The sequence below is a fragment of the Mchenga conophoros genome, linkage group LG17 (genome assembly GCF_057382185.1).
Source record: "Mchenga conophoros isolate Kocher_MC1m ecotype Shallow Benthic linkage group LG17, M_conophoros_male_GT1.1, whole genome shotgun sequence".
Lineage (NCBI taxonomy): Eukaryota > Metazoa > Chordata > Actinopteri > Cichliformes > Cichlidae > Mchenga > Mchenga conophoros.
The window spans coordinates 21,089,019-21,102,892 of NC_140542.1; the positions used below are offsets into that span (position 1 = coordinate 21,089,019).

A 13,874-nucleotide genomic window follows, 5' to 3' on the forward strand; every position below is an offset into this window, starting at 1 on the left:
TACAGCAGTAGCTTTGCATGTCTGTAAAATATGGAGTTGGAAGTTAGCAGAATGGTTTAAACACCCTCTTTAGGAAGGGCAGCATTTTCATCATTAATCGTCCAGACATGACATCGTAAAAAAGCACACGGTTGTCATCTGTAATAAGCATGTTATAATATAACCACACCTAAGTGGAGTTCTCCAGTGAATGGCTTCGCTGTGGAGCGTCCCTGGGTTTCCCCTCACATGCATGTGTGCCTCGTTCATACCGTGCCAATAAAGCTGCAATTGTAACATACACACACACACAGCAAGGCTGTGCCAGGAGGGAATTTCAGATGAATGAACAAGTGGAAAGAGTGTGTTTAAATAAATCTCTACTCTCTGAGGAATGAGCAAAACCCGAGAACTGTTATTAAACTGCATACTGCGGGCATCCTGCTGCTACCACTGTGGGTATGTATAGATGGTATTCAGAAGTGTTATTTTTGGGAAGAGAGGACTAAAATGCAGGCTCTGGGAGGCCGAATAAAAATAAAAGGAAAAGTTAGCTTTAAAAGCTGATGAAATACATACTGCTAAAATCACAAGAGGAATCAGAGACTTGTGAAAAGCACAATGAGAGAAAGTGGAAAAGAGGGAAAGGCAGAACTAGAGCCACAGCTGAATAGTTCATTTCTCTTGGGAAAGTTTCTAACTGAGTGAAGTGTCCCTGAAGCGCAGCCACAATAAGAGCTGTCTGAATTCTGTGAATACTTGGGAAAAGTACTTCAGCCTTGTTGTCTGTCTTGTTGTATCTGTCACCGTCTTCTAAACCATACATCCATTCTCTTCTGCTTATCCGGTTGAGGGTTGCTACCATAGGACGGGAGTCAGTCTGTCTCAGTGCTAACCACTCCACCCTGTCTTCTTCCCTCTTTCGTGCACTGTCGGTTGCTTTGGATGGTTGCATATATATATATATATATATAAAAATTAAAAAAAAAACACTCAGCACGCCCCTGCGGGCGGTCTATCCTTCAAGCTCGGGTCCTCTACCAGAGGCCTGGGAGCTTGAGGCCTGCGCAGTATCTTAGCTGTTCCCAGGACTGCGCTCTTCTGGACAGAGATCTCCGATGTTGTTCCCGGGATCTGCTGGAGCCACTCGCCTAGCTTGGGAGTCACCGCACCTAGTGCTCCGATTACCACGGGGACCACCGTTACCTTCACCCTCCACATCCTCTCGAGCTCTTCTCTGAGCCCTTGGTATTTCTCCAGCTTCTCGTGTTCCTTCTTCCTGATATTGCTGTCATTCGGAACCGCTACATCGATCACTACGGCCGTCTTCTTCTGTTTGTCTACCACCACTATGTCCGGTTGGTTAGCCACCACCATTTTGTCCGTCTGTATCTGGAAGTCCCACAGGATCTTAGCTCGGTCATTCTGCACCACCCTTGGGGGCATCTCCCATTTTGACCTCGGGACTTCCAGGTTATACTCGGCACAGATGTTCCTGTACACTATGCCGGCCACTTGGTTATGGCGTTCCATGTATGCCTTGCCTGCTAGCATCTTGCACCCTGCTGTTATGTGCTGGATTGTCTCTGGGGCATCTTTACACAGCCTGCACCTGGGGTCTTGCCTGGTGTGATAGACCCCAGCCTCTATGGATCTTGTACTCAGAGCTTGTTCTTGTGCTGCCATGATTAGTGCCTCTGTGCTGTCTTTCAGTCCAGCTTTGTCCAGCCACTGGTAGGATTTCTGGATATCAGCCACCTCCTCTATCTGCCGGTGGTACATACCGTGCAGGGGCCTGTCCTTCCATGATGGTTCCTCGTCTCCCTCCTCTTTCTTGGGTTTCTGCTGCCTGAGGTTTTCACTGAGCACTCGGTCAGTTGGGGCCATCTTCCCAATGTATTCTTGGATGTTCGTTGTCTCATCCTGGACTGTGGTGCTGACACTCACCAGTCCCCGGCCCCCTTCCTTCCGCTTAGCGTACAGCCTCAGGGTTCTGGACTTGGGATGAAACCCTCCATGCATGGTAAGGAGCTTTCTTGTCTTTATGTCAGTGGCTTCTATCTCCTCCTTTGGCCAGCCTATTACCCCAGCAGGGTACCTGATCACGGGCAGGGCGTACGTGTTGATGGCCCGGATCTTGTTCTTACCATTCAGCTGACTCCTCAGGACTTGCCTGACCCTCTGCAGGTACTTGGTGGTTGCAGCCTTTCTAGCGGCCTCTTCATGGTTCCCATTTGCCTGCGGGATCCCCAGGTACTTGTAACTGTCCTCTATGTCTGCAATGTTGCCTTCTGGTAGTTCAATCCCCTCAGTTCTGACTACCTTCCCTCTCTTTGTTACCATCCGACTACACTTCTCCAGTCCGAACGACATTCCAATGTCATTGCTGTATAGCCTGGTAGTGTGGATCAGTGAATCGATGTCTCGTTCACTCTTGGCATACAGTTTGATGTCATCCATGTACAGGAGGTGGCTGACAACTGCTCCGTTCCGTAGTCGGTATCTGTAGCCAGTCTTGTTAATGATCTCACTGAGGGGGTTCAGGCCTATGCAGAACAGCAGTGGGGGTGGGGGTGATGATATCTCCCCCCCTGACCTGGCGTCCTGACTCCTCCTTGCCGTAGCATTTGTGTTGTACCTCGTCAATCTCTAGCTGTGAGAGCAGTCCCTTCTTTCGAATGTTGGAACACTGAGCTACTAGTTGTTTCGCCGTCATTGTGGATGTTGGGTATCGAAGAATCCATAGGTCCCTCATCCTATTCATGTAGCCCCTTCCGCCGGGGTTACTTGCGTAGTAGCATTCCAACAACGCCCTGTTTTCGTCTCTTGCTCACCGATGCCTTCTTGTTCCAGTAGCCCACTTTTCGTCAGGGTGCCCTGGTTCCTCAACACCTGACGCGGACCTTGTTGATCCGGGCGACGTCCGAGCCGGCACGCCTTCATATTTATCTGTCTCGCTCATGTCTGCGGTAGGCTCGCTTAGCATAGGGGGTCTAGCCTTAGGACCCTTACTGGATACAGACGCCCCAGGCAGGAATCGAACTTGCGATCCTATATATATAGCTATATATATATATATATATATATATATATACACATACATACATACATACATATGTATATATAGGCTGTATCCCAATTCAGGGTCTGCAGCCTTAAAGGCCGCATTTTAAGCCCGATTACGTCACCGCGACGCGACGAAGGCTGTCCCAATTCGAAGGCTGCTCGAAATGCGGCCCTCAAATGCGTCCTTCATTTCCCTGAATTTTAAGGATGTGGCGGTGTAGACTTAGGGGCCCAACATATCCCAGAATGCATAGCGCGGCGATGGGTGTGGATAATTTTGCCGAAAAAAACGGCGGACGAGGGGCGCTCGAAGAGTAAACTTTAAGTAAGTACTGAATATTATGTCACTTATTTATGTGCAAATGTTTAATAACGAAGAACATGAAAACATTACTGTTGGCCACATGTCGGCAAAGTTATGTGACATTAGTGACGTTTGTACAAACTTGTTTTTAAAGCCTTTACTTTAAAATATACACCATTCAATAGCTGAGCTTAATCTTACAGAGAATGATCAAAGCTTATGTAGAAACAAACAAACAAATGAACAAAAGATTTTCTCCTGCATTTCTGTCAAACAATGCTGTATGTAACGTTTCCAGCTGTTAGTATCATGGTTGCTAGGCAACCTGGGCAGCGCAACGGAGGCTAGACCGTCCCATTTCACAAGCCTCGCATTTCCGGCCTTAGCGGTCTTTAAGAACGCGGCCCTTGTGGACCGTTAAGGCTTTTTTTTTTTTTTTTTTTAGTAATATTAACATACAAACAAAATGCACCATATATTACAGATTCAGAGAATAAACATTCCTTACATATTAACAACTTTCATACATAGGAAAAAGAAAATATAAAGATGGGGTCACATAACTTAACAGATTATTAACTTACTAAATCAAAATCTTCCACAAAGGAAACAAAAAAAGCAGCCTTTTTATTTTTTAACTAAGGTCAAAGATTTAACCAACAGGTTTAAGTCGTTTTTCCAGTAAGCTAGTGTTGGTTTAGTCTTAGGAAAACGACATTTATGTATAAATTGCTTGCACATGATTAATAACATATTAACACCATAATTAGTTTTCTTTTCTTTCAAAAACACTCCAAACATTATCATATTTAAGGTAAATAGGGTAATTTGAATCCCACTGGAATAAAGCCAGGTATGAAAATCCAACCAAAATATTTGTATAAAATTGCACAAAAAGAATAGATGGTCCAAATCCTCCTCTTCTGTTTCACAAAATACACAATTACCCGTTTCTATTTTGAATCTATCACCAAGGAGTCTATTTGTCGGGTAAATTTTGTTCAAGATTTTAAATTGGACTTCTTTCCCTTTAGGAGGGATAGGGAAGGTGATATAATCAGTTCTTATTTTTTCAATTTCTTCCCTTTGGAAATCTTTTAATATGTAATTACGTCTAAGTAAATTTGGAGAATAAAGACTCCTTAATGAAGATCTTAGAAACTTATTATTGCATTTAGCATCACAAAATTGAATGCGATCTATATATAATTGCCTTAACTTGGGGGAGATGTCAGAATATATTATATCATTTACAACTATGTTTTTAAGTGACAATGGAATGGATTTTATAACCCGATTAAATTTACTTTTAGAACATTGGATATTAAACTTTTGGCAAAAATCTTGATGTCCTAGAACATGTCCTTCCTCATCTACAAAATGGGCAATTGCCCAAACACCTTTTGATAACCAATCTTGAATAAAAATAGATTTTCTGTTCATCAGTATATATCTATTGTTCCAAATTGGGCTATTATGTGGAGTGAAATTATGTTTAAATAACATTTTCCAATAAAGAAGGACCTGTTTATGGAATTCAGAGAGTTTAACAGGTAGCTTAGTAATTTCAAAGTCACATTTTAGGAGAAAATCGATACCCCCCAGTGTGTTAAAGACCTTACTTGGTATAAAATCCAAATGGAGTGTGGATTATTTAGGAAGGATTTTAACCATTTAAGTTTCAAAACACCATTCATTATATCAAAATCAATTGCGTTTCCACCGCCTTCAATGTATGGTTTAACCAAATCATCTTTAGATATATATTGGCACTTATTTCTCCAAATAAAATTAAAATTCATGCTATTAATTATTTTAATAACTTTATTTGATATTGATAAAGAGTAAGCTGGATATATAAATCTAGATAAACTATCCATTTTGGTTAATAATATTCTTCCAAAAATTGTGATGTCTCTTTGTAACCACTTATTTAAGATTGTCCTATGGACCGTTAAGGCTGCGTACTTTAAGGCTGCAGACCCTGAATTGGGATACAGCCATTGTCTGACCTGTTAGTAGTCTGGAATGCTGGCTGTTGGGGAGACAATAATTTTAATATATAATACAATATTATTCACGTCTTTGAAGATTAAATTGTTAAGGTAATCGTTTAGAAAGCCCAGAATAAAAATGCTCTCATGTATCGGAGAAAATGTAAGGTAACTTATACATTTTTAATCAGGCATAATTTGGAACTCCAAAACGAGAGGGTCCTGATGCTGTTCACCCGGAAACCAGCACGGATGAACCGATGTTTGTTTTGCTACGGCTAACAGGTAACCCCGCTCATCTTTACATATTATTTAGAAGAAACTAGGCTTCTCTAAACAGGGAGTGCTTGCTGTATGTTTGTAAATTTGCGTTGTAATTACTGTCTGTCAGTTTTGCGCTGTCTAAGCGTTTGTTTGTGCCTGTTTTCGCTAAGTCCATTTGAGCTAAACTCGCTAGCCGTGCTAACACTAGCTCTTTTTTGTTATAAATTTGTTTGTTCGTTTAAAAACGTCGCAGCGTCTGCTGGGCGCTGTGAACGCGGCTTTCTCCTTGTCTTTTAAAGTGAAGCTTCTGCTAAGCTGTTCACACGGAGGAGGCTGACGCAGGTTTGGCGGATAACAGGCGGAGTCTGCGTGGGCGGCTGTCACGCTGACTTTAACATTACAAGTTCAACCCCAAAAGGTTGATTCTGTTGAACGTAGCGTTTACAGTGGAACAGCATTACACGTTTAATGTTAATCTCTTCTTTTTTAAAAACGTGCACGAACCAAACGGCGTTTACACGCGCGGACAGGTGTCAGCTTTAAGGAGCTTCTCGCTTGATTTACCTGCTCACCTGCAGGGCCCGTTCAGCCGTGTTTACGTGGAGTTTCTGTCTGAATGTTTGATTAAACTGAATTATTTTTTTTTATTTTAGGCCCTTATGACATCTCATCACGATGACCCTTCCTCCATTTTGTGTCTGGAGACTTTAGACGTGACTTTTAGATTATATCAATCCTGAATTTGTTTTAATGTGTCAGGTAAACAGGAAATCGTTGGGCTTATCTGTGCGGTTCACACACAGCAGTACAACGATAGTCTGTGTGCATGTTTAATTTTAGTTACTTATTTTTGATTTGTTTCAAAACATCTTCAAAATGAATTGATATAGATGTATCTGTCTGCCCCTTAAATTTTTGTAAATATGTTCTTATGTCTTTTCATGGGCCAACGTTGAAGAAATGACACTTTGATACAATATAAAGAAGTGAGTGTACAGCTTGTACAACAGTGTAAATTTGCTGTCATCTCTAAATAACTCAACCCACACCCATTATTGCCTAAACCGCTGCCAACAAAAGTGAGTAAATGCCTAAATGAAACTGGCCCAATTGATTCATTTATTTTTTTGAATGTTCCGTTGAGCACTGTAACAATCAGAATTATTGTCTGAAGGCCAAAAGAAATGCCCAAAGGATTTATTTTTCCAAGTGGTCCACTTGATTATTATTTATTTATTTTATTTAAATTGTTATTTTTAACTTTTAAGTTTTTACAAACAGAACAGACATGATTTTTCATGTTGTCCCATGGAAAAATATAATAAAATCTTTACAAAAATGTGAGGGGTGTACTTGTGAGATACTGTACATCGTTTCCTCACTTAGTTCACTGCTATTGAGTGTACCTGCAGCCCCACCCACAGTGAGAGTCCAGAGGGGTGTACTCTGAAGTGAGATGAATGGTTTAGTGAGCTGTCTTGAGATTCAAATCATAGGTTTCAGTGTCTCTCTTTTTAGTTGGCTAAATCACCATGGTAACTGATGCTGAACACATCACTGTGTTGGGAGCAGGTTATTATCAGAGTTTCAATTTAAAATGCAGGTGCCATATTTTCATGTATTCTCTTATTTACAGTATGTTATAAGTGCACTATTATCTGCAGATAGATGTTATATGTGCAGCTTATTACCTCAGTAACATCAGGAATGAAACTCAGCTGCAAAGTACAGCACTGTATGTCACAGTGTCAGTGGAATGTGCATGTAAAAAAAAAAAATTAAAAGTATAAATGTTTTTATACTTGACTGTATTATTCGGTGTAAATGTAACTTGGACCCATATAAGCTGAGTTTGTTTGATCGTAAATGGTTGGTTTGTTGATTTGACGATTTTGGACAACAAGTTCCATACCCCCCTGAGGGTTTTTTCTTAAATTGGATGGTCGAATAGAATCAAAGGAAATCAGAATATTTAATAACAAAGCTGATAATTAATATTTTAATTTTAATAAGAGGCTGATGGAAATATTTTCAAAAAAGCACAGATTGTTGTATGATTCTTTAACTTATACAGCAGCATCTATTGCCATTAAGCTTTTCTCGTTGTCCTTCCTCAGTATGCCTGCTGAACGCAAGCGCTCAGTAAACATGGATGAGAAAGATGTTTGCACCTTCAGCAACAAGGAAAAGGAGAAGGACAGGGAGGCTGAGAGGAGGCCGGCATCTGCTCGGGACAAGGCCAAAGACGAGGCCAAAATGAGCAGCAAAAAAGACTGCGGCAAGGAGGAGAAGAGGAAGCGGCTGGAGGAAGAAAAGAAAAAGAAGGAGGAGAAGGAGCGGAAGAAGAAAGAGGAGGAAAAACTGAAGGCAGAGGAGGAGCAGAAGAAGAAGGAAGAGGAAGAGAAAAGGCAGCAAGAGGAGCAGGAGAGGAAGCTTAAAGAGGAGGAAGCCAAAAGACAACGTGAGGAGGAGGCTGCCCTCCTCAAGTAAGTCATCTTGATTGTTAAATTCTGAGTTAATAGCGATTTTAGCAATGTTTAAAATGCCATTTAGATCAATTCTACCGCTTACTTAATCTTAGCCACACTTATTGGAGGAAGGTGTGGACACACCAATGTTAACAAATCTGCCAAGCGCAGGGCTGTGGTCTTGGTCCACATCATATAGAAGAACAACATTATCGTCAAAATCCAGCACAAATTTTGGTCAGTGGTTATGCTGAGGCTCATTAGTATATAAGCATAATAAGAGTGGGGAAGGCATACAAAGACTTGTTTTTAAAGTCTGTAGAATAATACACTGCACTAAAATTCACAATAAAATGGAGATTTGGCTACATAAGAGCTGATAAAATGGCGGTTTGACCTACATCTTTATCCCAAGATGAATCTCTGTAGTTTTTCTAATTTAGCATTAATAAATTTGAATTCAAAGATGATCTTTAATGGGATCCTAATGTACTAGAAATACAAAACCTCTCCACATCAGTGCTTCATCTGCTTGTGCACAGTTTAATCTGTTGGGTTTAAAAGCTGTAAATTTGCATGTAATAAATGAACTACACAAAATTTCTAGATTCCCTAAAATGGCTGTAGTTGAGTTCAAATGCAAGCTGATCAGGTGAGTTTATTTAAATATCTCCATGTGGCCTTTGTGTAAAATACTTAATACAGTAACATGTAAAAAATGTGATAAAGCTCAGCCACTTAAACCTTAAGTTAAAAGTTTGTCATACACTGTGTGCAGATGAAAGTTTTCTTTTGTGTCTCCTACTTTTAAAAACCTGATACAAGAACATGTGTTTTTATGTTTTAAAAGCATGTTGATGTCAGCATGACCTTCATTTAAGAAATAAACATAAGAGGAAGTGATGTGTCTGCTGGTCCAGCGTGTATATGTTTGACTTGACCTTTCGCAGAGCCAGAGTTGATCACCACCATCCATCTCAACCCCTGATGTTAGTCTTAGGGCCACTGTAGCACCCGAAACAACTGCACTGGTTTTACTATCTTTCTTTAATCACGCCTCTTTCTGCGGGTCACCCCATCTCTACAGGGAGAAGGAGGAGGGGCATCAGCTGTACCAGGAGGCATGGGAGCGCCATCAGTGTAGGAAGGAACTGCGCAGCAAGAACCAGAATGCCCAGGAGGGTCGTCCTGAAGAGGCCTTCTTTAGCCGCCTGGACTCGAGCCTTAAAAAGAACACCGCCTTCGTGAAGAAGCTGCGCACGCTGACCGAGCAGCAGCGAGACTCACTCTCCAACGACTTTGCCTCACTCAACCTCAGCAAGTACATCGGTGAGGCTGTGAGCTCCGTTGTGGAAGCGAAGCTGAAGATCTCAGATGTCGGCTGCGCGGTCCATCTGTGCTCGCTCTTCCACCAGAGGTACGCCGAGTTTGCCCCGTTGCTCTTGCAGGCCTGGAAGAAGCACTTTGAAGCCAGGAAGGAGGAGAAGGCACCCAACGTAAGCAAGCTGCGCACAGACCTCCGCTTCATCGCCGAGCTCACCATCGTCGGTCTCTTCACAGACAAAGAGGGTCTCTCGCTCATTTACGAGCAGCTGAAAAACATAATTGGGGCTGACCGCGAGACGCACACCCATGTTTCCGTGGTGATCAGCTTCTGTAAGCACTGCGGGGACGACATTGCTGGGCTGGTGCCCCGCAAGGTGAAACTGGCGGCCGAGAAGTTTGGCTTGGCTTTCCCTCCCAGCGAGATCATCAGCAGTGAGAAGCAGCAGCCCTTCCAGAATCTTCTGCGGGAATACTTCACATCACTCACCAAACACCTGAAGAAGGACCACCGGGAGCTGCAGAACATTGAGAGACAGAACAGGTGAGGTTCAGCTGTTACGGGAAACCACTGCGTGATTGTTTGAGCATACCTAACTTTTTGTCCTCTTCAGGCGGATCTTGCATTCCAAAGGAGAGTTGAGCGAGGACCGACACAAGCAGTACGAGGAATTTGCCACTTCCTACCAGAAGCTGCTGGCCAACACTCAGTCTCTGGCTGATCTGCTGGATGAAAACATGCCCGAGCTGCCTCAGGACAAGACTGTGCAGGAGGGTGTGTGGCCTCACATTTTTTTTTCTTCCTCATATTATACCCTGTCAATTTTTTGTTAATATCTGATATTATCATGGCTCTGCTGTCACAGAGCACGGCCCCGGGATCGACATCTTCACCCCCGGGAAGCCTGGAGAGTATGACCTGGAAGGAGGGATCTGGGAAGACGAAGACGCTCGTAACTTCTATGAGAACTTGGTGGACTTGAAGGCATTTGTGCCCGCCATCCTCTTTAAGGACAACGAGAAGAGCAGTCAGGGCAAAGAGAAGGAGGATGCCAAAGGTATGTTATAAAACACCCATGCTTACAAAAAAGGAAGAGATTTGTGTACTTTGTTTTGACCGTGCTGCTGTTGGGTTCAGATGGCAGAGAGGGGAAGGATGCGGGCAGCACAACAGAGGAGCTGGAGCTGGAGCTCGAGGCTCTGGACATCACAGATGAACCTCTTGAACTAGAGGGCTCAGACGAGGTGGAAAATGAAGAGCTGGCCAAAAAACTGCTCGATGAACAAGGTAAACAGGATTTTCCAGAAAACAGCTACTGTACTACTTCTATGATGATGTGTTACTGCATGCTCATTGGCTGACAGTGTTTAATCACAAGTTAGCCAATGAAAATACACCGGTTTGTCCTTTAATCTGATTGGACTATAATTTACTAAATGAACAATAGGACTTAAAACTAGCCCATAAACTCATCAGGAAAATGGTTACTGAGGTCAAAGATCAGAGGAGCCAAAGGCTGCTTCATCATAAACGTCTATACAATGGCTGTATCCCAATTCAGCCTTAAAGTACGCAGCCTTAACGGTCCACAAGGGCCGCGTACTTAAAGACCGCTAAGGCCGGAAGTGCGAGGCTTGTGAAATGGGACGGTCTAGCCTCCGTTGCGCTGCCCAGGTTGCCTAGCAACCATGATACTAACAGCTGGAAACGTTACATACAGCATTGTTTGACAGAAATGAAGGAGAAAATCTTTTGTTCATTAGTTTGTTTGTTTCTACATGACCTTTGATCATTCTCTGTAAGATTAAGCTCAGCTATTGAATGGTGTATATTTTAAAGTAAGGGCTTTAAAAACAAGTTTGTACAAACGTCACTAATGTCACATAACTTTGCCGACATGTGGCCAACAGTAATGTTTTCATGTTCTTCGTTATTAAACATTTGCACATAAATAAGTGACATAATATTCAGTACTTACTTAAAGTTTACTCTTCAAGCGCCCCTCGTCCGCCGTTTTTTTCGGCAAAATTATCCACACCCATCGCCGCACTATGCATTCTGGGATATGTTGGGCCCCTAAGTCTACACCGCCACGTCCTTAAAATTCAGGGAAATGAAGGACGCATTTGAGGGCCGCATTTCGAGCAGCCTTCGAATTGGGACAGCCTTCGTCGCGTCGCGGTGACGTAATCGGCCTTAAAATGCGGCCTTTAAGGCTGCAGACCCTGAATTGGGATACAGCCAGCTTCTTTAACAGCTCGCAGAAGCGCTCTCTGCTGGCCTTTAGAAGAAATGCAGGCTTAAGTCACTCAAGTATTGGCTTTGTTTTTTTGTAGACCACTAGATGGCACCTAGTCCATCTTTTATGCAGTCTGTGAGATTTACTGGGTCTTCTGCGAGTAGGTTCTACAGCTTGGAATTAGAGCTGGGCGATAGAACGATAACGATATGTATCGCGATAAAACTTTTACTCGATAGAGAAATTAAGCTATCGCGATAGACCTCGCCGCTCTTGTCCTCAAAAAAAAAAAAAAAAGGTCAGCCAATCCAAATTAAGTAGCGCAGAGCCGAACCAATCACAGCCGCAGCGTCACGTCGCGTGACTTGTTACGTACAGCACAAGTGCCAAGCCACACGTGTGTTTGTTTGGGAAGCAGCCAGCGGGTAATGGAGCCAGCGCGTAATGGAGGAAATGAGTGTGCCGACTAGAAAAATCAACCGAGCGTGACCGAAGAGAAAACAGATGATGGTTCCAATGCCGGAGAGATTGTCGAACGGAAGAGCCATAGAAGTTCCGTAGTGTGAAGGTATTTCGGCTATTTCAAGTCTGACAAAAAACAGAGTAGCGTGCACTGTAAATTGTGCCGAAAGCAAGTCTGGAAATACAATAAACTGGTGCATGCGTCACACTGTGCGCCACGTTATTGTTTCGGTGAAATGAATTTCTACAATACTGTTACTGTTAATTCTACTCTCTGCAGTGTTTAAATGCTTACATATACACACAGTTACTGTCCCTCCACACATACGACTCGGTTCTGCTTCTATGCCCCAGCTTTGTTTACTTTTTCCCACCGAGGCTTCTAGACTTCTGATTGGCCAACATTTCTGCACGGTTAGGAATCTAGCGCCACCTGCTGCTTTGGCATGTTCATAGCAGCGTTTTCCTTCATTTCTGCCTTTATGTGTGGACGGGATTATTTTTTAAAACGAAAACGGAAAATCTCCGTTTTCAAAAATACCCGTGTACGCGTGGACGTAGCCTCAGTCTCTGACTGGAAGCGCTAATTCGTCATTCGGCTTTTGTCAGACTAAAGTAACTGTTAAAACTGTTTGAAAAGCTCAGCTATACAACAAGGAGAGATTGAGAATTTCCTTTTAGTTCTCAGTTTATTTGATATTGACAAAAGTTAGTTTTGTCTGTTCTTCTGTAAAACAAACTAAGATTTATTTTTAGAATTAATATTTTGTTTCTAAGTGGAATTGACAGTTTAGTCTGTTTTGTTTGTTCTATTTTGAAACTTAAACGCTTTAGCGGCTGCCTTTTGTGTAGTTTGCAATATTTGCCTTTATTTATCTGAAAAAGTCTCATGTTCCTTAAGTACATCTACCCTGTTGAACTTATTATGGGAAATAAATATTTAAATAAAAACAAGCTGCTGATTATTTCACATTTTACTTGTGAGCAACGGCACATTTAAATCTTACAAATATAGTTATTTGGCTTATATCGTGATAGATATCGTTATCGCCTGAAATGAAAAAAACATATCGTGATATGAAAAAATCTCATATCGCCCAGCTCTACTTGGAATGTATGAATTTACCTAATGCTTGGGTCAGAAGTGTAACAGTGGACAGAGAGGTGGTTTGGACATGTGCAGAGGAGGGTTGGTGGATATATCAGATAAAGGATGATGAAGATGGAGCTGCAGAGGACAAGAAGGAAAAGAAGCTGCAGAAGGAAAAGAAGATTAGAGAGGAAGGATGGATGTAGTGAAGGAGGACGTACAAGGGTTGGTGTGACAGGAGGATGATGGCAACAGGATGAGATGGGGGCAGTTGATTCACAGAAGCAGCGCTGACTTACAGTTGATTTTGTAATATCTAGGAGGTAAGAAATCTTATGAACTGACTAGTTGCAGTAGTGGCATCCTCTTTTTTTTGTTTCACAAAAAGGAAGACTGCATGGATATAGGACTAAAAATATCTTAATTCAGAGATTAAGAGATGTGGCCTAATACTTTGAGTTTTTAAAATGGTGCAGAAATCCTTGTATAGACAAAACTATGAACAATAAGTGGAACATACACATTGCATTGGTTTCATTTGAACTGCATACAAAGTGAACATTTGTTTCTGTCTGTGCAGAACAAGAGGACGAGGAAGCTAACACGGGGTCTCACCTGAAGCTAATCGTGGATGCTTTCATCCAGCAGCTTCCCAACTGTGTCAACAGAGACCTCATAGACAAG

At 42.3% G+C, this 13,874-nt stretch overlaps 1 protein-coding gene across 3 annotated transcripts in view; it reads left to right on the forward strand.

Moving 5' to 3' along the window:
- Window positions 1-3,318: 3,318 nt before the first annotated feature.
- upf2 (UPF2 regulator of nonsense mediated mRNA decay) overlaps window positions 3,319-13,874 on the forward strand; it is a 34,277-nt gene continuing 23,721 nt past the window's right edge. For 2 of the 3 annotated variants that reach the window (XM_085250787.1, XM_085250788.1), the window contains exons 1-8: window positions 3,320-3,370; window positions 5,535-5,628; window positions 7,725-8,093; window positions 9,163-9,942; window positions 10,013-10,173; window positions 10,265-10,456; window positions 10,537-10,686; window positions 13,771-13,874. In XM_085250787.1, coding sequence (XP_085106913.1) covers window positions 7,726-8,093; window positions 9,163-9,942; window positions 10,013-10,173; window positions 10,265-10,456; window positions 10,537-10,686; window positions 13,771-13,874 — 1,755 coding nt within the window. In that variant the 5' untranslated portion in view covers window positions 3,320-3,370; window positions 5,535-5,628; window position 7,725. Of the gene's footprint in view, window positions 3,371-5,534; window positions 5,629-7,724; window positions 8,094-9,162; window positions 9,943-10,012; window positions 10,174-10,264; window positions 10,457-10,536; window positions 10,687-13,770 lie in introns of all 3 variants that reach the window. The other variant, XM_085250786.1, reaches the window with a different exon arrangement.